General features: G+C 44.3%; 1 protein-coding gene across 5 annotated transcripts in view; it reads right to left on the bottom strand.

The window, feature by feature from the left end:
- Nucleotides 1–5,635: 5,635 nt before the first annotated feature.
- Nucleotides 5,636–25,762, bottom strand: part of LOC144598255 (endophilin-B1-like) — a 43,732-nt gene continuing 23,605 nt past the window's right edge. Inside the window, exons 6-12 of one of the 5 annotated variants that reach the window (XM_078408175.1) lie at nt 22,558–22,644; nt 20,419–20,517; nt 16,127–16,150; nt 13,751–13,840; nt 10,597–10,697; nt 9,496–9,715; nt 5,636–6,182 (exon numbers count right to left, since the gene is read on the bottom strand). In XM_078408175.1, coding sequence (XP_078264301.1) covers nt 6,075–6,182; nt 9,496–9,715; nt 10,597–10,697; nt 13,751–13,840; nt 16,127–16,150; nt 20,419–20,517; nt 22,558–22,644 — 729 coding nt within the window. In that variant the 3' untranslated portion in view covers nt 5,636–6,074. The remainder of the gene's footprint in view (nt 6,183–9,495; nt 9,716–10,596; nt 10,698–13,750; nt 13,841–16,126; nt 16,151–20,418; nt 20,518–22,557; nt 22,645–25,762) is intronic. The other 4 variants (XM_078408176.1, XM_078408177.1, XM_078408178.1 and 1 more) reach the window with 4 other exon arrangements.

Here is a 25,762-nt window from a genome sequence, read left to right as displayed (position 1 = left end):
AAAGTCCCAGGGCCGAGCCAAGCAGGCCGATGAAGGTCCTGAGCCCCCACCGGGCGATGGAAAGTCCCAGGGCCGAGCCGAGCAGGCCGATGAAAGTCCTGAGCCCCCACCGGGCGATGGAAAGTGTTGCGGCCGAGCCACGCAGGGCGATGAAGGGCCTGCGAGCGGGTCGATCATACCTCGCACTTCGGGGCGGTTGAAGCTGCTACGGCTGGAGCTCCCAAAAACCGATCGCCAGCCAGGGACCTGCGAGCTCCCGATGTTGCGGTCTGCAGGGCCCACGGCTGAAGCCTCCGAGATGGTAAGTCCAGGCCCTGCGACCGGAGTCTTCAAGGTCGATCCCAGCTGGAGGCCGCCGACTCCACGATGTTAGGCCGTAGCGCGAACGGAGATACGACACGGTAAAGGTCGCATCTCCGTTGAGGAGGAGATTTGAAAAAAGGTTTCCCCCAACCCCCCCCACCACCCCCCCACATACACAGAGTTAAAAATAAAACAAAACGTACATTAAACGATGACAGACAAAAAAAACAAAAAAAAATCCAGATGCTGGATTACACCAAAGATAGACATAAAATGCTGGAGGTATTTATTCACAAAATGCTGGAGTAACTCAGCAGGTCAGGCAGCATCTCGGGAGAGAAGGAATGGGTGACGTTTCGGGTCGAGACCCTTCTTCAGACTGATGGAGTAACTCAGCGGGACAGGCAGCATCTCTGGAGAGAAGGAATGGAGGACCTTTCGGGTCGAGACCCTTCTTCAGACATGTGGTCTGTTTTGTCACGTTAACAGGGGAGATAAATATCAGCCAGGACCCCAAGCTCGAAGTCTTCAGTCTAAGGAAGGATCCCAACCCAAAAATGTTCAATTGTCCACTCAATCCACAGATGTGGCATCCAGTTTCTGCAGTTAAAACAAAAATCCACCACATGGTAAATTGTCTTTCTCTACGGTAGACATGGATATTTTTGCAATATAGCTAGAATCAGTTCCCATTAATTATGTCCAACTTTTGAGCGATCCAGCGCTATTTTAGTGCTACATCAGATCTCATTCTCTCCCCCTCCCAAGAGAAATGTAGCAGGCGTGTGGCAAGTTTGCATGTTTGGCTCCACCCTCTGGTCATATTGAGAAGTGCAGTTGCAGGTTACATTAAATTGTTGAAGGGAGGTTTCACTTTCTGTCCTGGGCCTCCTCCACTGTCAGAATAAAGCCCAACGCAAATTGGAGGAACAGCACCTCATATTTTGCTTGGGCAGCTTACGACCCAGCGGGATGAATATTGACTTAGACAATAGACAATAGACAATAGGTGCAGGAGTAGGCCATTCAGCCCTTCGAGCCAGCACCGCCATTCAATGCGATCATGGCTGATCACCCTCAATCAGTACCCCGTTCCTGCCTTCTCCCCATACCCCCTCACTCCGCTATCCTTAAGAGCTCTATCCAGCTCTCTCTTGAAAGCATCCAACGAACTGGCCTCCACTGCCTTCTGAGGCAGAGAATTCCACACCTTCACCACTCTCTGACTGAAAAAGTTCTTCCTCATCTCCGTTCTAAATGGCCTACCCCTTATTCTTAAACTGTGGCCCCTTGTTCTGGACTCCCCCAACATTGGGAACATGTTTCCTGCCTCTAATGTGTCCAATCCCCTAATTATCTTATATGTTTCAATAAGATCCCCCCTCATCCTTCTAAATTCCAGTGTAAAAAAAGCCCAATCGCTCCAGCCTTTCAACATACGACAGTCCCGCCATTCCGGGAATTAACCTAGTGAACCTACGCTGCACGCCCTCCATAGCAAGAATATCCTTCCTCAAATTTGGAGACCAAAACTGCACACAGTACTCCAGGTGCGGTCTCACCAGGGCCCGGTACAACTGTAGAAGGACCTCTTTGCTCCTATACTCAACTCCTCTTGTTACGAAGGCCAACATTCCACTTCTCTCACTTCAAATAACCCTTGCTTTCCCTCTCTCTCCACCCCTCCCCTATCCTAGTTCTCTGACCAGTCTGACTATCCTCCTGATTAAAATATATCTCTGCATGTTTTGTTGTCACCTTCCCCTAGCTAACAATGGGGCTCACGTTGTCGACCTCCCCGTGGTGAGCCCTGTCAACTGACCTCAGTCAGGCGAACGACAACAGAGACAGAAGCAGAAGCAGCTTCATAACTTCTGTTGCCTCAAACGCAAGAAGCAACTAACGATCTATTCTACATTTTCGTCGATTTACTTCCCCTTTCTCTCAGTTTCACATCTTACCCTTCCAGATCTGTCTCCCTCTCCTCTAACTCAGTCAGAAGAAGGGTCTCGACCCAAAACATCACCCATTCCTTCTATCCAGAGATGCCGCCTGTCCCGCTGAGTTACCCCAGCATTTTGTGTCCGTCTTCAGTGTAAATCAGCATCTGCAGTTCCTTCCTACAAATTTGTAGGTTAATTTGTTTCTGTAAATTGCACAGAATCGGCGTGGAATCAGTGGTTCAAAGGGCCTGTTTCCACACTGTCCCTCTAAAATTAAGTATACAAAGCTGCAGAGGCAGGTACAATGGCAATCTTTATAGACGTTTAGGCAGTGAGAAGGACAGGAACGGTTTAGAGGGATATGGGTCAAACACTGGCAAAATGGGACTAGCTCATCCATTAAACCTGGTCAGTGTGGACGGGTTAGCCTAAAGTGCCTATTTCCATGCTGAATGACTCTATGATTCCAGACCCTATGACATTTTGAGTGGTGGGCTCGGGAGAAGTTCCATGGGTTGGGAAAGCAGTTATCAGGCAGTTCCTGATGCACCGCTGAAAAGGCCAATGTGATTATTAAAACCTGGGCTCATTCTAAATCCTGACCAGTTTCTTCAGGGTACTGGCAGAGTGACAGGGAAACACATAACAAAACCACCACAATTTCACAGACGGCTGTGGAGGCCAAATCATTAGGTATTTTTAAGGCACAGACTGACAGATTCTTGATTAGTAAGGGTGTCAGGGGTTATGGGGAGAAGGCAGGAGAATGGGGTCGAGAGAGAATGATAGATCAGCCATGATTGAATTTTGTTTCGTTACAGTAAGTTTAGAGATACAGAGTGGAAACAGGCTCTTCAGCTTACTGAGTTCACTCCAATCATTAACACTATCCTACACACACTAGGGACAAATTCCAATTTTTACCAAAGCCAATTATCCTACAAACCTGTACGTCTTTGGAGTGTGGGAGGAAACCGGAGGTCCTGGAGAAAACCCGTGCAGGTCATGGGGAGAACGTACAAACTTCGTACATACAGCACCCGTGGTCAGGATCAAACCCGGGTCTCTGACGCTGTAAGGCAGCAACTTTACCACTGCATCACTGTGCCACCCCAGTGGTGGAGTAGACTTGATGGACTGAATGGCCTAATTCTGCGCCTAGAACATATGAATTTATCATTTCTAACTGCGGAGTTTCCACTGCAAAGCAACATTTATTATGAGTGCAGAGATCTCAGGAGGAATTAGTGCCTCGGCTGTGAAAACACATCCCTGGCGCGCGTGTCTTCTGCCAAGTCCCGCTTGTAAGGTGTTGCTCTCAAGAGAAGGAAGGTGCAATTGGTTCTGTTAATTTAAACATTTAGCATTGCAAATTGTGATCTGCGCTATTTTCAGATAAACATGCATCAATTATGATTCGCACTGCAGTGAAGCATAAGAACGATAATTATTTTACAGAGACCTTTGTCCAAATAACTTTGAAATGCTCTGGAAATTTTGGATCTTATCTGTAAAAAAAAATTCAGTCATTTCAGGATTCCAGGTTAATCCAAAATTCTCCAGGTGCGCAAAAAAGTATCCTGGGAAACTACTGTACCCATATGGTAAACCTTCGCGATAACAGACCACAGTGTCTGTTATCGCCGATTGTCCACTATAACTGAGTGAGGGGATAAAGTTTAACCCAAAGCTGGGAGGTTAAACAACGAAGGTGCAAAGGGACTTGGGAGTGTTGGTGCAGGTCCCAGAAAGATAATTTGCAAGTCATATCAGTAATAAGGAAGGCAAATTTAATGCTAGCATTTATATCAAGAGGAATGGAATACAAAAACAGCGATATAATGCTAAGGCTCTATAAGGCGCTGATCAGGGCAGGCCGCATTTGGAGTACGGTGAGCAAATTTGGGCCCCATATCTGAGGAAGGGTGTGCTGGCTCTGGAGAGGGTCCAGAGGAGAGTTACAAGAATGATCCAAGGAATGGGTGGGTTAGTATATGATGAATGTTTGACAACACTGGGCCTCTACTCACTGGAGGTTGGGGGAGGGACATCATTGAAACTTGCAGAATAATGAAAGGCATAGAGCGGGTGTGGAAAGGATGTTTCCACTGGTGGGAGAGTCTAGGATCAGAGGTCATAGCCTCAGAATTAAAGGGCGCTCTTTTAGAAAAGAGGTGAGGAGGAACTTCTTTAGTCATGGGTAGTTAATCTGTGGAACTCATTGCCACAGAGGGCTGTGGAGACCAAGTCAGTGGATATTTTTAAGGCAGAGATAGACAAATTCTTGATTAGAACGGGTGTCCAGGGTTACAGGGAGAAGGCAGGAAAATGGGATTAGGAGGCAGAGATCAGCCATGATTGAATGGCGGTGTGGACTCCATGGGCTGAGTGGCCTAATGCTACTCCTATTACTTGTGAACATTCCCAGGTCGGGGAGCAGCAGAGCACCCGGTACCACACACGTGGGCCTAGGCCAGGGACGGGCCCGGTACACAAGCCATCTTCGTGCTGCTCGCTCTCCCCGCTCCCACAACCGTAAGCTCCCGCCACATAGGGGCGCTCACTGGGTAACTGGAGGACCGGGGGGTGTGGTGCAACGGCAACCTCGGTCCGCTAGAACTGAAATCTGCTCTATAGAGGTCCATTATTGTGAGGGCGTATGTATTTAACGACGTCTACTTCCACCATGCCTTGTGTAGGCGAATATTCACTGCTTGAAGTTATTCACGTTAACCCCTTATGTATCTATACACTGTAAAATGGCTTGATCATGTGTTGTCTTTCCGCCGACTGGTCAGCGCGCAACCAAAGCTTTTCACTATACCTCGGTACACATGACAATAAACTAAACTGAAAGGTAAAGTCGTTACAAAGGCATGAAATGTCTGGTTGATTTTAGCCAAAAGAACATTGCAGGAGATGGAGCAGGGACAGGAAATTAACAGTCTGCAGTTTAGTTTTAGTTTAGTTTAGATACAGCGTGGAAACAGGCCCTTCGGCCCAACGTGTCCGCGGCGACCAGCGATCCCCACACATTAACTACACCCACTAGGGACAATTTTTTTTACATTTACCAAGCCAATTAACCTACAAACCTATACGTCTTTGGAGTGTGGGAGGAAACTGAAGATCTCGGAGAAAAGCCACACAGATCACGGGGAGAACATACAAACTCCGTACAGACAGCACCCGTAGTCAGGATCGAACCCGGATCTCCAGCGCTGCATTCGCTGTAAGGCAGCAACTCTACCGCTGGGCCACCGTGACCGCCCCTTACCTTACAGGTCCCACCTCAGGACTAACAAGGACAAAGGTTTTATTAAATACTTGAGTGCCTATGCTTGCAATGGTTCTACGGTCCAAGTACACAAATACATAAAGGAAAGAGATCTTTTGACACTTTGTTTTATTTTGGCGATGCTGCACATCACTTTTAACATTTAGTCAAGCACATGTAATTTTTTTTTTTAAAGTTAAATTCCATGTTTCTGGTAATAGGTTTTAGAAATACAGAGATGTTGTATTCAAGTTGGTTTAATAAAGAAATGCTTTTCCAATCACTAATATATGCGAGAATGAAATATTAAATAGAAAATGAAGCAGATATTTCTTAGCAAATAACATTCATGGCACAAAATATTAAAAGATTTCAAAAGCAAGGGAGTTATATATTGGCTTGGATGAGTGCAGTAACGGACACACATGTTTAGTCATACATGGAACTCATATGGACCCAAACATTTCAGGGACAACATGTGTGGAAGACATTTCATAAATTGCTTTATACAAAGTTAGCTGCAATTAAATATTGCAATTACAACCAACAGTTCAGTTTAGGAGCTCCAAGTATGTAATGGGTACTTTTCCTTTCTGATTTCCCCTTTCGCTCATCAACCAGTCAGAGTCCATACCTGGCAGACTGTAAACAGTTATCACCTGAAAAATAAAACATGTCTGTTATTCCACAGGGGACAGAGCTGTGGGGACAGTCATGGCCTTCCCGAGGTGCCGTGGGCACGGTGCTCACCAGAAAGGCTTGTCGCTCAGGAACCGGGACGGAGCTGGAAACGTCGGAAGCGTGGAGTGGGCCAGTGGGAAGGTGAACCGGGGTAATGCCTCCAGCGCCTTCAGGGTCGGCTGCAGGAGGTGCCCTCGGGACACAAAGTTGGCCGGACGAGGAGGGGAGAGGGATGTCGGTTTGCAGCAACTGCTCCAGTGCATCGAGCACATGGGCCGACTGGACTTTGGACATTGAATAATGGTGCCGCCCACATGTGTTATACAAAACGAATTTCACTGGGCAGTTACACAGGTGACAAATAAAGCTCCATTAAACCGTTGGATAAACGCACATGAGAGTGGCATCTATTGTCGTATCTACCGAAACGGAACAATGAAATTCTTACCTGCAGCAGCAAAACAGAATTGTAAACACAGTAGTCAATAGATTATATAATAACCAAATAAAAAAGTTCAATAAATGAAAAACTGAACATAGTGCAAAAACTAAACAAAGCCGAAAGTCCCTAGGCAATTGGTAGTTCAGAGATTAGTCGGAGTTCCTAGTGTTCAATAGCCTTCATGGTTATTGGGAAGAGGCTGTTACTCAACCTGGACATTACACAGAGACACAGTGCAGAAGCAGGCCCTTCAGCCCACCAAGTCCGCTCCGACCAGTGATCCCCGTACACGAGCACTATCCTATACACAAGGGACAATTTACAATTTTTACTGAAGCCAATTAACCTACAAACCTGTACATCTTTGGAGTGTGTGAGGAAACCGGAGAACCGAGAGAAACCCTAGGCGGTCACTGGGAGAAGGTACAAACTCCGCACAGACAGCACCTGTAGTCAGGTTCAAAGCTCGGTCCCTGGCGCTGTAATGCAGCAGCTCTACCACTATGTTGCCCCAAATGTTAGTTTTCAGACTCCTATACCTTCTTCCCTGATGGCGGGAGTGAAATGAGAGGTTGGTCAAGGTGGTGTAGCTCTTTGATGATGCTGGCTGCCTTTTTGAGACAACGCCTCCTGTACGATTCCTTCGATAGTGGGCAGGTCAGTAACCGTGATGGACTGGGCAGGGGAGAGGAAGAGCCGTATCAGATAGCCAGGGTTGGAGAGAAGGATCGTAAGCTTCTACCAAGTAAACAATCGGAAGTCAAAGAAACCTTATCAAAGTCACACTTTGACATTTGACTCCTGATAACCTCTAGGCTTACGGAGTGAATTTCAATGGTAAAATGATTCTCATAAGGTCATAAATGATAGGAATAGAATTAGGCCATTAGGCCCATCAAGTCTGCTCTGCCATTCAATCATGGCTGATCTAACTCTCCCTCCTAACCCCATTCTCCTGCCTTCTCCCCATAACCCCCGACACCTGTACTAATCAAGAATCTATCTATTTCTGCCTCAAATATATCCACTGATGGCCTCCACAGCTTTCTGTGGCAAAGAACTCCACAGATTCACCACCCTCTGACTAAAGAAATTTCTCCTCAGCTCCTTCCCAAAAGAGCGTCCTTTAATTCGGAAATTCTGACAATAATGTTCCTCATTAAAATGTCCTGAAGGATTGGCCAACTAAGGCAGGCAGCAACTGGGCCGCAGAGACCAGGAAAGCCTAGGAAGTGTAGGGATGGTCAAATCAGCTTCAGCACTCTGCAGTTAAAAACTATACGAGCAGAAGATCAGTAAAGTGGTAAATAAGGCGTATGGTGTATTTGCCTGCATTGGTCAAAGCACTGAGTATAGGAATCAGTAAGCCATGATGCAGCTTTATAGGACTTTGGTGAGGCCACATTTAAGAGTATTGTGTGCAGTTACACTCACCCCATTGCAGGAAGGATGTGAAGGCTTTGGAAAGGGTACAGAGGAAGTATCCTAGAATGATGCCTTGATTAGGGACTGTCATATGTTGAAAGACTGGAGCGACTAGGCTTGTATACACTGGAATTTAGAAGGATGAGAGGAGATCTTATCGAAACGTATAAGATTATTAAGGGGTTGGACACGTTAGAGGCAGGAAACATGTTCCCAATGTTGGGGGAGTCCAGAGCAAGGGGCCTTAGTTTAAGAATAAGGGGTAGGCCATTTAGAACTGAGATGAGGAAAACCTTTTCCAGTCAGAGAGTTGTGAATCTGTGGAATTCACTGCCTCAGAAGGCAGTGGAGGCCAATTCTCTGAATGCATTCAAGAGAGAGCTAGATAGAGCTCTTAAGGATAGCGGAGTCAGGGGGTATGGGGAGAAGGCAGGAACGGGGTACTGATTGAGAATGATCAGCCATGATCACATTGAATGCGGTGCTGGCTCGAAGGGCCGAATGGCCTCCTCCTGCACCTATTGTCTATTGTCTATTAGGGGGAAATTAGCTGCAGGGAGAGGTCAGACAGACTTGGATTGTTTTCCCTGGAACGCTGGTGGTTGAAGGGACACCTAATCGAAGTACATAAAATGGTGAGAGGCATTGATAAGATAGACAGAATCCTTATCCCAAGATGGAAATAGACATACGAAAGAGCATGGCTTTAAGATGACATGAGCAAAGTTTGAGGGAGGTATGTGGGACCATTCTGTGGTTGTTTTTTTTAAAGACAAGAGGGTGGTGTGTGCTTGGAATGCACTGCCGGTGACGGTGGCGGAGATGGATACCATTTAGAGAGGCACGTGACTGCCGGGAATGGAGGGATATGGATTATGTGCAGGGAGATGGGAGTTAGTCCTGGCACCGTGTTCAGCACAGACAGTGTGTGCCGAAGGGCCTGGTCATGCGCTCTACTGTTCTATATGATAAGCTGTATCCAATAAATAATGGACATTTGGACACCTCTCCGATGCCCCACAACTCCAAAAGGAGTTTTATCGATTATCCGGAGAGAGGGCAGCCATGGTAGCGCAGAGGTAGAGTTGCTGCCTTACCACGCCAAAGACCCGGATTCAATCCTGATTATGGGTATTGTCTGTACAGAGTTTGTATATTCTCCCCATGACCTACGTGGGTTTTCTCCCAGTTTTCTCCCACGCTCTAAATGTGTACAAGTTTGGAGGCTAATTGGCTTGGTAAAATTGTCAACTGTCCCTAGTGTGTGTAGGATAGTGTTAGTGTGCCGGGTTGCTGGTCGGCATGGGCTCGGTGGGCCAAAAGGCTTGTCTCCGCGCTGCATCTCTAAACTAATACTAAACAAAGGAAGTATTTTATTCAGTGGCATAAGAATAACACCCAAATGTTGACAATTGTTTGCTCACCTCATCAGCTAAAAGGGACAACTCACTGCTATCTGCAGCATCATAATCGTAGAGAACACGAGCTTTTCTTGCGCCACTGGACGACAGCGTACCAGTGGCACCGATTGGATTGTTTAACGTGGATAGTGGGACTGAAGATGCAGAAAATGGTGCCACGGTGTTGGATAAAACTGGTGCTGCGGCAATCTGATTGTTGTTGGAAGTAAACGAGGTCGGAAAACTAGAAAATAAAATGTTAAACATGAATGTGGATAAACAGCCAAAAACAGCCGCATCATAAGTCATTCCCACTAAGCTTATCTTAACAGTTGCAAACTGTTACTACATCAACACAAAACTTTACAAAAAACTAAAGATAGACACAAGAGTACAGCAGTAACTCAGCAGGTCCAAATAGCATCTCTGGAGAAAATGGCTAAGTGACATTTCAGTTCGGGACCCTTCTTGAAACCTATCTATTTTCATAAGGTCATAAGTAAAAGGAGCAGAATTCGGCCATTCGGCCCATCAAGTTTATTCCGCTATTCAATCATGGCTGATCTATCTTTCCTTCTCAACCCCATTCTCCTGCCTTCACCCCGTAACTCCTGACACCCGTACTAATCAAGAATCTATCAATCCATAACAATAATCCATTCATGGCCTCCAGCCTTCTGTGGCAAAAAAATCCACAGATTCATCACCCTCTGACCCATATTCTCCAGATAAGCTGCCTGACCCACTGAGTTCACACAGCACGATGTGTCTACCTTTGGTATAAACCAGCATCTGCTGTTCATTTTCATTAAAAAAATCTATACTGGCGTGTTGTAAAATATTGATGCATATCCCATGTTAATAATATGTTAATAATTGTTGAATAGAGCAAAATGTGATGTGGAACAGTAAGCAAGGCTTAGTTTATTCATGCCCCATTCATAATCTAAAGATGTCTGTCCCAAGGCAATTATTTTTCACAAGGCAGAAAATTAGTGGATGTGTAGCTATACACAAAAAAATCACAAAGTGAATGCAATTTTTTTTTAAATTGCTTTACTCCCCTGTGACACCAAAGAAAGGAAAAACAAAAAAAGAGAGGTTCTTATTCCAAATCCAAATTACCTTCCAAGCTGCTTTTGCAAATCAACCATATACTGATAGCATTGTGCATAGTAGATCACTTGGGCATCAACATACTCATGCAAACAGCGAAGGTGATGTGCCTAGAGGGGAATAGGGACAAAGAGAAAACAACAATGGAGATAATTTGGCAATCAACCACAAGACAAGGACTGAAAGAGTGTTTTAAGGCCCGTGAATGCAAAATAGTAAGAGTTGTAATTTCACTGGGGCTTGTTAACAGAACAAGCAGAGTGAGGTCAAAGCACAATAGAACAAGTGCAGTGGCAAAGAAAAAAACACAACTTAAGGCAGACACAATATGCTGGAGTAACACTGCGGGTCAGACTGCATCTCTGGAGAAAAGGAATAGGTGACGTTTCGGATCGAGACCCTTCTTCAGACTGAGACTTGAGACTGACGAAGGGTCTCGACCCAAAACGTCACCTATTCCTTTTAGCGTCATAGAGTGATACAGAGTGAAAATAAGCCCTTTAGCCCAACTTGCCCACACCAGCCAACAATGTCCCAGCTACACTAGTCCCACTTGCCTGCACTTGGTCCATATCCCTCCAAACCTGTCCTATCCATGTACCTGTCTAACTGTTTCTTAAAGATAGGATAGTCCCAACCTCAACTACCTCATCTGGCAACTTGTTCCATACACCCACCACCCTTTGTGTGAAAACGTTACCTCTCGGACTCCTATTAAATCTTTTCCCCTTCACTTTGAACCGATGTCCTCTGGTTCCCCTACTCTGAGCAAGAGTGCATCTACCCGATCTATTCCTCTCATGATTTTGTACACCTCTATGAGATTGCCCCTCACCCTCCTGCACTCCAAGGAATAGAGACCCAACCTACACAACCTCTCCCTATAGCTCACACCCTCTAGTCCTGGCAACATCCTCATAAATCTTTTCTGAACCCTTTCAAGCTTGACAATATCTTTCCGGGGATAAATGGGTCCCTTTCAGAATGGCAGGCAGTAACTAGTGGGGTACCGCAAGGCTTGGTGCTGGGACCACAGCTATTTACAATATACATTAATGACTTGGATGAGCGGATTAAAAGTACCATTAGCAAATTTGCAGATGATACAAAGCTGGGTGGTAGTGTGAACTGTGAGGAAGATGCTATGAGGTGGCATGGTGACTTGGACAGATTGTGTGAGTGGGTGGATGCATGGCATATGCAGTTTAATGTGGATAAGTGTGAGGTTATCCACTTTGGTGGTAAGAATAGGAAGGCAGAGTATTATCTGAATGGTGTCAAGCTAGGAAAATGGGACGTACAACGAGATCTGGGTGTCCTAGTGCATCAGTCACTGAAAAGAAGCATGCAGGTACAGCAGGCAGTGAAGAAAGACAATGGAATGTTGGCCTTCATAACAAGAGGAGTTGAGTATCGGAGCAAAGAGGTACTTCTGCAGTTGTACAGGGCCCTAGTGAGATCGCACCTGGAGTACTGTGTGCAGTTTTGGTCTCCAAATTTGAGGAAGGATATTCTTGCTATTGAGGGCGTGCAGCGTAGGTTTACTAGGTTAATTCCTGGAATGGCGGGACTGCCGTATGTTGAAAGACTGGAGCGACTAGGCTTGTATACACTGGAATTTAGAAGGAAGAGAGGGGATCTTATCGAAACGTATAAGATTATTAAGGGGTTGGACACGTTAGAGGCAGGAAACATGTTCCCAATATTGGGGGAGTCCAGAACAAGGGGCCACAGTTTAAGAATAAGGGGTAGGCCATTTAGAACTGAGATGAGGAAAAAAAAATTCAGAGAGAGAGTTGTGAATCTGTGGAATTCTCTGCCTCAGAAGGCAGTGGAGGCCAATTCTCTGAATGCATTCAAGAGAGAGCTAGATAGAGCTCTTAAGGATAGCGGAGTCAGGGGGTATGGGGAGATGGCAGGAACGGGGTACTGATTGAGAATGATCAGCCATGATCGCATTGAATGGCGGTGCTGGCTCGAAGGGCCGAATGGCCTCCTCCTGCACCTATTGTCTATAACATGGTGCCCAGAACTGAACACAATATTCTAAATGCGGTCTCACCAACGTCTTATACAACTACAACATGACCTCCCAACTTCTATACTCAATACGCTGACTGGTGAAGGTCAATGTGCCAAAAGCCTTTTTGACCACCTTATCTACCTGCTACTCGACCTTCAAGGAACCATGCACCTGAACTCCTAGATCCCTCTGCTCTACAACACTACCCAGAGTCCTACCATTTACTGTGTAGGTCCTGCCCTTGTTCGACATCCCAAAATGCAACATCTCACACTTCTCTGTATTAAATTCCATTAATCATTCCTCCGCCCACCGGGCCAATCGATCCAGATCCTGTTGCAATTGTTCACAACTATCTTCACTATCTGCAAACACACTCACTTTTGTATCATGAGCAAACTTGCTAATCTTGCCCTGTATGTTCTCATCCCAATCATTGATGTAGATGACAAACAGTAACGGGCCCAGCACCGAACCCTGAGGCACACCACTAGTCACAGGCCTCCAGTCCGAGAAGCAACCTTCCACCATCACCCTCTGCTTCCTTCCATGGACCTAATTTGCTATCCATTCAACTATCTCGCCTTGGATCCCATGAGATCTAACCTTCCAGAGCAGCCTACCATGCAGAACCTTGTTGAATGCCTTACTGAAATCCATGTACACATCTACAGCTCTGCCCTCATTGATTTTTTTGAAGACGTGACCAAAAAGGTCAACCAGATTTATGAGACACGACCTCCCTTGTGCAAAACCATGCTGACTATCCCTAATCAGGCCTTGCCCATCCAAATGCCTGCATAACCTGTCTCTCAGAATACTCTCTAGTAACTTTCCAACTACAGATGTTAAGCCTGGGAAAAATGCTATAGTTCCCAGCATTTTTCCTGCAGCCCTTCTTGAAAAGAGGGGTATAACATTTCCCACCCTCCAGTCTTCCGGCACCTCTCCTGCATTTATGGACAACTAGTAAATTTTACCCAGGGCTCCCGCAATTTCCTCTCTAGTTTCCCGCAATGTCCTCGGCTATATTCTCCAGAGATACTGTCTGAGCCGCTGTGTTCTCCAGTATTTTGTGCGTCTATATCTTCAGTTTAAACCAGCATCTGCAGTTCCTTCAGACATAGAAGGACAACTTACATGTGTACTGCTGATCCCTTCAAGCAGAAGTCTTGTGATCTCGGCCTGGCGGTCAAACTCACTCTGTGTGATTCGCACTTCCTGCTCAGCCTGTGCAGAAAAACAGTTCTTTTTAAAAAAAAATTCTGTATGCCACTAAACATTTTGATCATAATGCAGTGCAAATCTAATCACAGCTTCCTGCATATAAATACAACGTTTACTACAAAAATACATGCTACAATGCCAGGATAAGTGCTCAATCAATTATTGCTGATGCTGGATATTCATTTAAAGGAAACAATAGCATAATTTCCTTTAGAAAACTTTCGTAGAGTCATACAGTTGTGCAGCATGAAAACAGGCCCTTCAGCCCAACTTGCCCATGCCGACCAACATGCCCCATCTGCACAAGTCTCACTGGTCCGCATTTGCTCCATATCCCTCCAAACCTATCCTATCCAAATGTCTTTTAAATGTTGATTTTGTACCTGCTTCAACTACTTCCTCTGACAGCTTGTTCCATATACCTACTACCCTCTCTGTGAAAACGTTACCCTTCAGGGTTCCTACTAGGGTTCCTACTAAATCTTTCCCCCTCTCACCTTAATCCTATGCCTCCTGGTTCTTGATTCCCCTACTCTGAGTGAAAGACTCTGCATTCACCCTTTCCATTCCCCTCATGATTTTATACACCTCTACAAGATCACCCCCTCATCCTCCTGTGCTCTAAGGAATTGTCGTAACCTGTCCAACCTCCCCCTATAGCTCAGGTCCTCCCCTCTTAAGTCTTCTCTGCCTTCTTTTGAAAATTAGGAATTTCCAGAATACAAAACTGGTTTAAAATGTGTTTTTTGTAAAATCTTAGCTGTTACATAAAGTAAACAATTGATTTCCCCAAAGGAAATTAACACAATGTGCAAAACAAATTAGTTTTAGTTGAGTTTAATTTAGAGATACAGCGCGGAAACAGGCCCTTCTGCCCACCGAGTCCGAGCCGACAAGCAATCCCCACACACTTACACTATCCTACGCACACCGGGGACAATTTTGCATCGATACCAAGCCAATTAATCTACAAACCTCTGGAGTGTGGGAGGAAACCAGTGATCCCGGAGAAAACCCACGTAAGTCCTTGGGAGGACGTACAGACTCAATTAAGACAAGCACCCGTAGTCAGGATTGAATCTGGGTCTCTGGCACAGTTAGGCAGCAACTCTACCTCTGCACCACCTTGCAGGCAGATTGATTTGTCTATTCCAGGTGCCCTCTTGCTTTTCCTTAGCTAATGACCAAACATCAAATTCTCTAACTGATCCCTTACTGAATCTAAGCAGTGCCACTTTCATCTGAGTTTTGAGTCTGAAGAAGGGCCTCGACCTGAAACGTCACCTGTCCCTTTTCTCCAGAGATGCTGCCTGACCCGCTGAGTTACTCCAGCATTGTGGGTGCATTTTCATGATAATGTAAACCAGCATCTGCAGTTCTTTCTTAACCACTTTCATGCTGCCTTCTAATGCTTTAACGCTACAGGAAGTTTGGCAATTGTCTCAGTGCAGTTCACCCACATCACAGGAGATACAGAACTTAGATGTGACACCAACACGTCTGTGTTGCACAATGGCATCCATCACTGCTGGAACTACACTGCGCTGGGAAGAGGAAGCCATTTTACAATAACAGAACTTCCTACTCTAAAAGCTCATTTTAATATTGAAATTGTTATTTACTTTTAGTTTAGTGATACAGCGCAGAAACAGGCCCTTCGGCCCTCCGAGTCTGCACCGACCAGCGCTCCCCACAGGCTAACACTATCCTACACACACTAGGGACAATTTACATTTATACCAAGCCAATTAACCTGTACGTCTTTGGAATGTGGGAGGAAACCGAAGATCTCAGAGAAAACCTATGTGGTGATGGGGGGAACTTACAAACTCCATACAGCCAGCACCCGTAGTGGGGATCGAACCTGGGTCTCTGACGCTGCAAGCGCTGAAAGGCAGCAACTCTACCGCTGGGATAGTGCCGCACCGTACTGCCCCGTGCTCTTGATTTCGGTTCAGAAGTTGTTACTTTCCCCCTTAATAAATCAATTCAAATATCACCCCAAGTTTCTACGCCAATGGACAATGGAAGGCCCGGCATGGGGGGACCAAGATATACCCATAAGATAGACACAAAAAACTGGAGTAACTCAGCGGGCCAGGCAGCATCGCTGGAGAGAAGGAATGGGTGACGTTTCGGGTCGAGGCCCTTCTTCAGACTGGGTACACCTCGGGTATGCAAGCAAAGAATTTCACTTAGACTTGTCACATGTGACAAAGTATTCACTCAATATAACACGTTTCAACTTTATAATTGCAAGAAAACATTTTTACGTTTTTGTTTACTTACATTTGTCACCTCCTCTGCCCAAAGCTGTCAAGCATTTAAACAAACAAAATCACTAATTTACATTATATTTGTGGAAATGCAGATTTGATATAAAACAGCTGACAAACCAGCCTATTTTAATTACTGCTTAATAACAAAATTCGTGACTGAAGAAATACATGCAAGATGACAAAACTAAACTGAAATCAAACACAAATGCTGCATGCTCTTTAGCTGAAGATTAATTTTGAACTTCTGATTACATCTATGAGTTTCTCTCAGCTTGGATCCACATATTTGTTCCTCTGCTTCATTCATATGCCCACTTTATGATAACTTGATGCCAATTGTGAATACTTGAAAAATTGGCTTTAAGGATTTTCAAAATTGACAAACACGACAGTACTAAAAAAAAATTCTACAGCACTTCCTAAAAATGATCACATACACAATGTCCATTAGAAATTGTGTACATTATGACGGCAGCTAAGATCCATCTCAGTATCAAATCCAGGATCCACAGACTTGGATGTATCAGCATTGCAAACAGAGGATTAAAAGAAAACCAAGGGTTCAAGCAGCATTTGTGGAGCAAAAGGTACAAGTCGATATTTTGGGTCAAGACCCTGCATTAGTGCTGAGGGGGACCAGGAAGGAACAGTATGTACCATTAGCTCGGAGGGGAGGGGTGGGATAGAGGCTGGTGAGTGATAGGCAGAATGAGAGATGTGGAGAGGATGGTGGACAGAAGGAACTAGGTGGGGGGTGGGAATGGGAAGAATGAACAAAGGGAAAAGAAAATAGACACAAAATGTTGAAATAACTCAGCGGGTCTGGAGAAGGAACGGGTGACGTTTCGGGCCGAGACCCTTCTTCAGATGGAGTCTGATGAAGGGTCTCGACTCAAAACGTCACCCATTCCATCTCTCCAGAGACGCTGCCTGTCCCGCTGAGTTACTCCAACATTTCTGGTCTCTTCTCGGTGTTAACCAGCATCTGCAGTTCCTTTCGACACAAAGGGAAAAGAAAACTAGATGGACAGATGAGTCGGGGGGAGGGGGTTGGCGGGAGAGAGTGGGTAACCTGAAATTGGAACATTTAATATTCATACCTTTGGGTTGTAATGGACCCAAGATTTTCTTTCAATTTGCACCTGGCTTCTCCTTGGCAATGGAGAAAGCCAAGGACAAAGAATGAGGGAATGAGAATTAATAGGATATGCAAAAATGTCATTTTAACTCTCCTTGTATGTCAATGATAAGATTGGTGAATTTTCAGTTTTGGGTAACTCAGGCTGCTCTCCTCCCACACACACACTAGTTTTTTTCTCCATTTGTTCCTCTCTCCCATCCCCTCCCCACCTCCATCGTTTGCACGGTTGCATTGTCTCCTTATCCCCTCCCCATTTGGCTCCACCTAAACCCCACCAGCCTCTATTCCACCTCCCCGTGTGCAGGTGCACCATTATTTTCTCGCCACCCTTGGTTCTTTGAGCCTTGAGATCATCCGTTTTGCCGGACCAACAGAGGAACTCGGTCATGGGAACGGATCTGCCTGCCCCGGCTGGGGGGGAAATTCGACCCACCGATTAGCGCGGGGGTCCAGATGACCTGTCCTAGGTGGCACATTTTCAGGTAGACTTCCGTGGGTGGGGGGTGCACAGGCGCGCAAGGGAATTTTGTCTGGATTAAAGGAGGGGCCGGACCACCAGTTGCCAGAAAATAGATGGCGGACCTGTACTGCTAAACATGGGCAATCTTCTCATTTCACAGTCCCTGGGCAGGGTCTTGGCGCAAAATACCCACTTACAACCTTTGCCTCCACTGGGTGCTGCTTAACCTGTTCAGTTTTTCCAGTGTTCTGGTTTATGGGTACTAGATTCCAGTAACCGCCATCTCTTATCTTCTGATTTAAAGATGCTCCTTTAAAAAAAAAAACAGAATTCCTGGCATTCACTGCACTGCCTACAAGATGTGGGGGAGGGGATGAAAATTTTAAAAAGTTTCTTCCACAGACTTCGTGAAAAAAATTGGGAATTAAGTGAATTTAGCTGTGGCAGCGACTTTAAGGACAATGCAGAATAACACAGCTCTTCAAAGGGTATTGCGATTTGCTAGTCATCCCTGAAATGTTGACAAAATGGCCACTGGTTTGCAAGTAGGCCAAGTCACAACCATAGTACAATACTCCATGCCATAAAATGGGCACAATGGCAAGCTTTATGAGCAACAATTTCAAGGTCTGAAATACCAATGCCGCGTAACATTTATCTTGCAAGATTTAGTTTAGTTTGGAGATATAGCATGGAAACTGACCCTTCGGCCCACCAAGTCCACGCTGAACATCGATCACCCGTTCACACAAAATCTATGTTATCCCACTTTTGCATCCATTCCTTACACATTAAGGGCAATTTATAGAGGCCAATCTACCTACAACCCCGCACATCTTTGGGATGCGGTTGGAAATTGGAGCGCCTGGCGGAAACCCAGGCGGTCACAGGAAGACTGTGTAAACTCCACACAGACAGCACCCCAGGTCAGGACCAAACCAAGGTTTCTGGCACTGCGAGGCAGAGTCTCGACCAGCTGTGCCATCCTATCTCACTGCGGCTGCTCTTGAAGTAAAGATGATTTTAAAAATAGTTTGTCACAGTGAAAACGCCAAAGTGGTAATCATAAGATCATAAGAGATAGGAGCAGAATTAGGCCATTCGGCCTATCAAGTCAACTCCACCATTCAATCATGGCTGATCTATCTCTCCCCCCATTGATAATGTAAAAAAGGGTAAACTACAAATCAAATACTAGCAGAACTATGAAATTGTTTCATAAAGTGGATCTGGAGAAATGCTATTGCTTTAGTTTAAACTACAAATTAAATACTAGGAGAATTATGAAATTGTTTCATAAAGTGGATCTGGAGTAATGCTTTTGCTTTAGAGTTTGCTTAAAGAGTTTAATTCTTGAGTGATATGACTGTGGAATCTGCTACTGAGGGAAGTAGTTGAAGGACATTATTGATGCAATAAAAGGAAAGCAAACAGATTGGAGGCCGGGTTTGGAAGAAGCAATTACTGGGGGTAGGGTGGACTGCTGGAGCCTGTTAACAAATAGCCTGTTACCAAAGTTCAGTCCTAGGCCTCCTCCACTGTCAGAGTGAGGCGAATTGCAAATTGGAGGAACCAGCATCTCATATTTCACTAGGGCAGCTTACAACCCAGTGGTTTCTCTAACTTCAAGTCACCCATGCACTCCCTCTCTCTCTCTCTCCACCCCTCCCCCACCCAAGTCGCACCAGGTTCCTGTTTTTACTTAGTAAACAGATAATAATAGCCTGTTTCCTTTATCATAATTACTTTTTTTGTATATCTTTCATTCATTTGTTCTATATCTCTCTACATCACTGTCTATATCTCTCGTTTCCCTTTTCCTTGACTAATCTGAAGAAGGGTCTCGACCCGAAACGTCACCCAATCCTTCTCTCCACAGGTGCTGCTTGTCCTGCTGAGTTACTCCAGCATTTTGTGTCTATCGCCTTTTAGCTGCAGTAGTATAGCACAGAAACAGGCCATTTAGCTCAACTTGTTCATGTCAACCAAGATGCCCATAGAACAGTGCAGCACAGGAGCAGGCTCTTTGGCCCACAGTGTTTATGCAGAACTGCACTAGGTATAGCCGCAGTCTGTAAAACATTTCCAGTGGTTTTACAGACACTGCACTAAGGTTCTGCACTCTAAGTATGACTGCCAGAAACAATGCACCACAAAGTGCTGGAGTAATGCAGTGGTTCAGGCTGCATCTCTGGAGAAAATGGATGTGTGACGTTTTGGGTCGGGACCCTTCTTCAGACTTCAAAACATCACCCATCCTTTTTCTCCAGAGATGCTGCCTGACCCGCTGGGTTACTCCAGCACTTTGTGTCTATCTTTGGTATAAACCAGCATCTGCAGTTCTTTGTTCCTTGTGGATTTAGGTTTGCATAAGAAACTTTGGATCACAGCAAAGTAGGAAGCGGGCAACAAACGGTTGTAGAAATTTGTAAATTTACAGCAGATCTGCATACATCTGTGTGGAAAGCAGAATTCATGTTTCAGGTGGATGACCTTTCATTGAAGTGGGAGTGGAACATTCTACAGGAAGGCAAGTTGACTTGTAAAGCACACACGTACCTCCCACCATACACTTGTGCCTCAGTCTGAGGAAATAAAACATGAAAGACAAAAAGTAACTTTGAGGAGTGCGCAGGATCTGCACCAGAGGGATAACTATTACTTTGGATATACAGAGCAAATTAAACATGAATGAGGCTACCGTGAAGGAGGCCAGGGCGAGTGGTAGTTGGATCTGAGGTAGTCCACGATCCAGAGCAGCTTTGCCATAACCGCAAGGAAGGGATACAGCGAGACAATTCTGAAGAGGAGCCAGAATAAAACAGCTTTGAATTCACCAGTGGATAACTTCCCAAGAAGGTGCCACTATTGTATAAGGCAGTAGAGGGACAATGTTGAACAATGTTGCCCAAATGACCACCAAGAACACCCAGGTTTTTTAATTTATGTATAAAAAAAAACCTTTGCAAAAGGTTTTGCTTTGAACTGCAGCATTTAAGTGTAACTTGATCCACACGTTCACCAATTCAGTTACTATTAAGAGCAACATTTCTCTAATTGAGCTAAAAACTCTTTCAGTACAGTTCAGCCAGACCAAAGTTCATAGGTTATCCAAACGACACTGATTAGATACTTCAAAGGCATCTGTTTGTGAGGCAAAAATTTTAATTTAAAAAAAAAGTGTTTTAAAATAAAATATGAGGGCCTTCAGCACTGAAAGGGCTTGTAACAAAATCATACAATTTTAGAAGATGTGAAGAAACAGAAACAGCAATGGAATAAAAACACCACAATACCTCCTCTTGCTATCAAAATACTGCTGCTCAATGACACCCAGTAAGACCTGAATGAATAACTTAAATTGAAATTCACTAAATCTCTGACATTCTTACTCTCGAGACTTGGGAAGTGCTGGTCAGGCAGAATTTCTGTGCTGTTAGATATTATTCCAATTACCCCTAAACATCTGCAATTCAGATCCTTTTCCAGATACAATGTAATAATAACTTTTCCTGTGATCCCAACAATGCTAGAAGGATCTGTGGTAGACTGGACCTGGGAGAGGTACAGATTTGTAGGTTAATTAGCTTTGGTAAAAATTGGAAATTGTCCTGATGGTGTAGGATAGTGTTGAATAGGGAATCGACGGTCAGGCACGGACTCGGTGGGCCAAGGGTGCAGGGAAAAAAAATATATATATAATAATCAGGGCTCAGTTTAAAGGGTGTTCAAGAGACCAGGTTCTGTCAAACCATTTTGATTCCCTGGTAATGGAATAGGAGATCACTTCAGTTTTATAAAGCCGCGTGCATCAATTTGAAAATAAGCAGTCTCTTGCTCTCTTCCCAAAATATTGGCGAGCAGACATTTGGTAATTGTGGCATCTACACACTATTTAGACAGCATTCCCAAAAACGGGAGAATCGGAGAACTGAAAATTCAGTTTGATCTCATTACAACTTTTTGTAGCAAAAATGTGTAATCCCATCTGTGGAAATATTGGTGGATTACATGGAGACACATGAGACTACAGATGCTGGAATCTGGAGCAACACCAATCTTTTGGATGAGAAAAAGACATAAAGTGCTGGAGTAAGTACTCCAGCACTGTGTTTCTTTTTGTAAACCAGCATCTGTAGTTCCAGAATCTTCTGGGTGATCTCAGAGGATTCAGCAGCAACTCTAGTTTACTTTAACATTGGCAGTACCTTTCTCACCACAGATGTTGCACGATCTGCTGAGTTTAGAGTTTAGAAATTCAGTGTGGAAACAGCCCCTTCAGCCCACCGGGTCCATGCCAACTATCGACCACCCATACACTAGTTCTATGTTATCGCACTTTTGCATCCTACACATTAGAGGCATTTTACAGAAGCCAATTAACTCACAAACCTGCATGTCTTTTGAATGTGGGAGGAAAACTGAGCATTTGGAGAAAACCCAATGTAGTCACAGGGGGAAACATACAAACTCTGCACAGACAGCACCCCAAGGTCAGGATCAATTCCGGGTCTCTGGCGCCGTGAGGCAGCAACTCTAATGCTGCAACACTGTGCCGCCCGAGTTCCTCCAGCATTGTTTGTTGCTCCAGATTCCAACATCTACAGTCTCAAGTGTCTCATCGAGAGGATTTAAAACACTGAACCAGAGGAGAAAAATGGAATCCGTGTAAACGGGAATGAAATAGGTAAAAAACGATTTCAAAATAACAGTGAATTTGCCCATTGAAATTCAGTTTACCTGAGGTAACAAGAAAAATCTTGTCAACTCAGGTACACCTAGATGAGATAGCAAGAGTAGGCATTCAAGTTTAAAGTCAAGACTCACAAGGCTAACAAACCTTCAGCCATTTTACATGCAGCAAGTTGAGCATGTTAGATAAATTTACCATAAGGTTGTCTCCTTCAGCCTGAGAAGCGTTTAGTTGCTAGACCATTCAGGTAAAGTAGAGAAGGACAAGAAACACATGTTAGAAAGATTACGTTAGGTTATGTGAAAAACGCCAAAGAGCCATGCACTGTACAAGTTGCAACAAACTTTAATTAGCAATTAAAAGCAAATGTTATAATTGATTGGCATAATCACATGCTGTTCCAATTACCAATTAACTTCTTTATTCCCTAACTTCTCTATTCGCCTTCTAAAATATTGATTTTTGTTGGGAGCATGATGCCAAAAATACCTGTAATTTGCCGAACTGAAGACAGTGAGCACAGATCCAATACCTTCCTGTAGTAGGAGTCATGTCCATCATTTTTCATTAAATGCTTGTTAAATCCCCACAGAATAATGACGTGGCAACCAGTCAATATACTTCTCTGCTTAACCCCAGAACCAACACAGAACTGGAAATCATGTGATCAGCATATTTGGGTACATGACTGTTTACTTGGTAAATATGTATCTAGTTTTAAACAAGTTTGGATCCAAACTTGTTTTCAATCCAACTAAAATATGACAATTGCAATGGAATTAAGCAGCAATACCCACGTCTGTGGACAAGACATAACTCTGATTTTTGTCGTGTCAAATCCCCCCCAAAATTTGTTTTATCTTTCGAAGATTCTTGTAGTAACCGCTAGATGTATTTGTAGGGAAGTTATTTTAGACCTGTTAACCCAATCTGGACTTTTCAGATAATCAAATCATGATAAAAATTGTATTATTTTTGTTTTGCTATTTTACGAAGAAAAAGTTGGCAATTGACCATTTTCAAACTAGATGTGCCCATGCTCAAGTTTGATCAAGTACAACAAACACATTGTGACGATCATCTACCATGAGCCTTTCTTGGATAGCTCCCGGCAATTGGAAGGGAGTAAATGTAACCACGCAGCTTGAATAGCGGGTGAACAAGAAAGTGAACAAAAAGCTGGAGAAACTCAGTGGGACAGGCAGCATCTCTGGAGAGAAGGAATGGGTGATGTTTCGGGTGGAGACCCAAAATGTCACCCATTCCTTCTCTCCAGAGATGTTGCCTGTCCTGCTGAGTTTCTCCAGCTTTTTGCATCTATCTGGTTTAAACCAGCGTCTGCAGTTCCTTCCTACGCATGTAGTTCCAAAATTTTCTGTTAGAAAATCAGAATGAGTTGGCATGCTCAACAATGCTTCACAAAAGAAAAAATATTTTGACAAATGGCTGAGCAGCTTGTTAGGGTTAGAAAGAATATTTATTTGGAAAAACATGATGAGGAACGAGTACGTGTTGGTAGACAAAGATATTGGCATATTCATTTATGAAATGCAGAAAGTAAACTCACACAGGTTTTATGATTGATTAAAGGATTGAAAGATACAGCATGGAAACCGGCCCTTTGGCCACACTGTCCATCAATCACCCATTCACACTCGTTCTATGTTATCCCACTTTCCCTACACACTGGGGGCAATTAATTTACAGACGCCAAATAACCCACAAACCCACACGTCTTTGGGATGCGGGAGGAAACCGGAGGAAACCAATGCCGTCATGGAGAGCGTGCAAACTCCACACAAACAACACCCGAGGTCAGGATCGATCTCAGATCTCTGGCGCCGTGAAATAGCAGTTCGGTCAGCTATGCCACCCAAGCAATTCAGAAGGTAATTGCTACATTAGTCTTTATTGCATGGGGGCTTTAAAATAAAAATAAGGATCGTACAAGGCTTTGACAAGAACAGATTTAGTGTTGTGTATGCAGCATGGTTCTATGTATCCAAAGGAAGATGTATGTGCCTTGGAGTCATCGCAACATAGATGAAGGACTTAAACTGCAAGGGAGTTAAGTGATATTGGTCAATACTAAGTGGTATTTAGAAAAAAAAGTGTTTTCATCAAGTCAAGTAATAATGACAGTGTAGATGTCGAGACAGTTTCCTTCTGGATGAAAAGATTAGATCTAGGGGATACTCAAGAGTCAAGCATTTTGAACGGAGGCCAGACTAAGAAAGTTCCTTTTGCAGAGGACTACAAAAGGTGTTCTCTAACTAGAAAGGCTGTGAATGCTTGGTTATTGGGTACATTCAAGACAGAGCAACAGATGTTTAAGTAAGGAAATCCGCAAATATTAATATACAAAGTGCTGTAATAACTCAGTGGAACCCACTGATGATCAGGTTGGAAAGTGGATCTGTCAAGAGGATCAGCCATTATCCTGGTGAATGGTCAACTGGGCAAGGGGCTTCTCAACTACTACTTAGGTTCTTAAAGCATCCAACTACCAACAACAAGGTTTACTATTTCACGTGTCAGTCATACATCGTGGAAACAGGCCCTTCAGCCCAACTTGCCCACTACGACCCACATATCCCATCTACACCAGTCCCACCTGCCTGCGTTTGGCCCCTATCCCTCCAAACCTGTCCTATCCATGTACCTGTCTAATTGTTTCTTAGATGTTGCATTAGTGTCTACCTCAACAACATCCTCTGACAGCTCATTCCATACACCCACCACCCTTTGTGTGAAAAAGTTACATGTTACTAAGTTACTAAGATCTAAGAGAATACAAGTTAATGGATGAGCAGCCACATTGGCCTCAAAAATCTTCATCCCTCCAACATGTTAACTGTGACTTTGTACTCTAATATGTTAAATAATCCCATGAGTTTACTTTCATTGTATAGCTATGTGGATTATACAAAATGTGCATGCACTCAAAAGTGACTTCCCCTATTGCTGTTAATTTATTTAAATTTCACCTACGTCTTTCATACATTTGTTGAGGTGAAAATTTGCATTTACCTCATCAATTCATACTGTTGATTTTATAATTCAATATAGTCTGCATTCAAATGTAAACTATTCTGACTGCAGAAACAAATCTCTGCCTTCTGCAAGGAACTGTTAGTGCTACTGGAACCAAAGCAAGAAACGTGGTAATAGCTCAAGCAAGGCACCAAAACCGACACAAATATAAAAGGGCAATGTGCCTGCTCAATGCAGCACCATCCCAAAGGTCTCGCAAGTAAGTCAACAACACACTTGTTGCTGAACACAAAATGCTGGGGTAACTCAGCAGGTCAGGCAGCATCTCGGGAGAGAAGGAATGGGTGACGTTTCGGAT

The sequence above is a fragment of the Rhinoraja longicauda genome, chromosome 11 (genome assembly GCF_053455715.1).
Source record: "Rhinoraja longicauda isolate Sanriku21f chromosome 11, sRhiLon1.1, whole genome shotgun sequence".
Lineage (NCBI taxonomy): Eukaryota > Metazoa > Chordata > Chondrichthyes > Rajiformes > Arhynchobatidae > Rhinoraja > Rhinoraja longicauda.
Note: the sequence above shows the minus strand (reverse complement) of the source record. Positions and strands in the feature narration are given on the sequence as shown.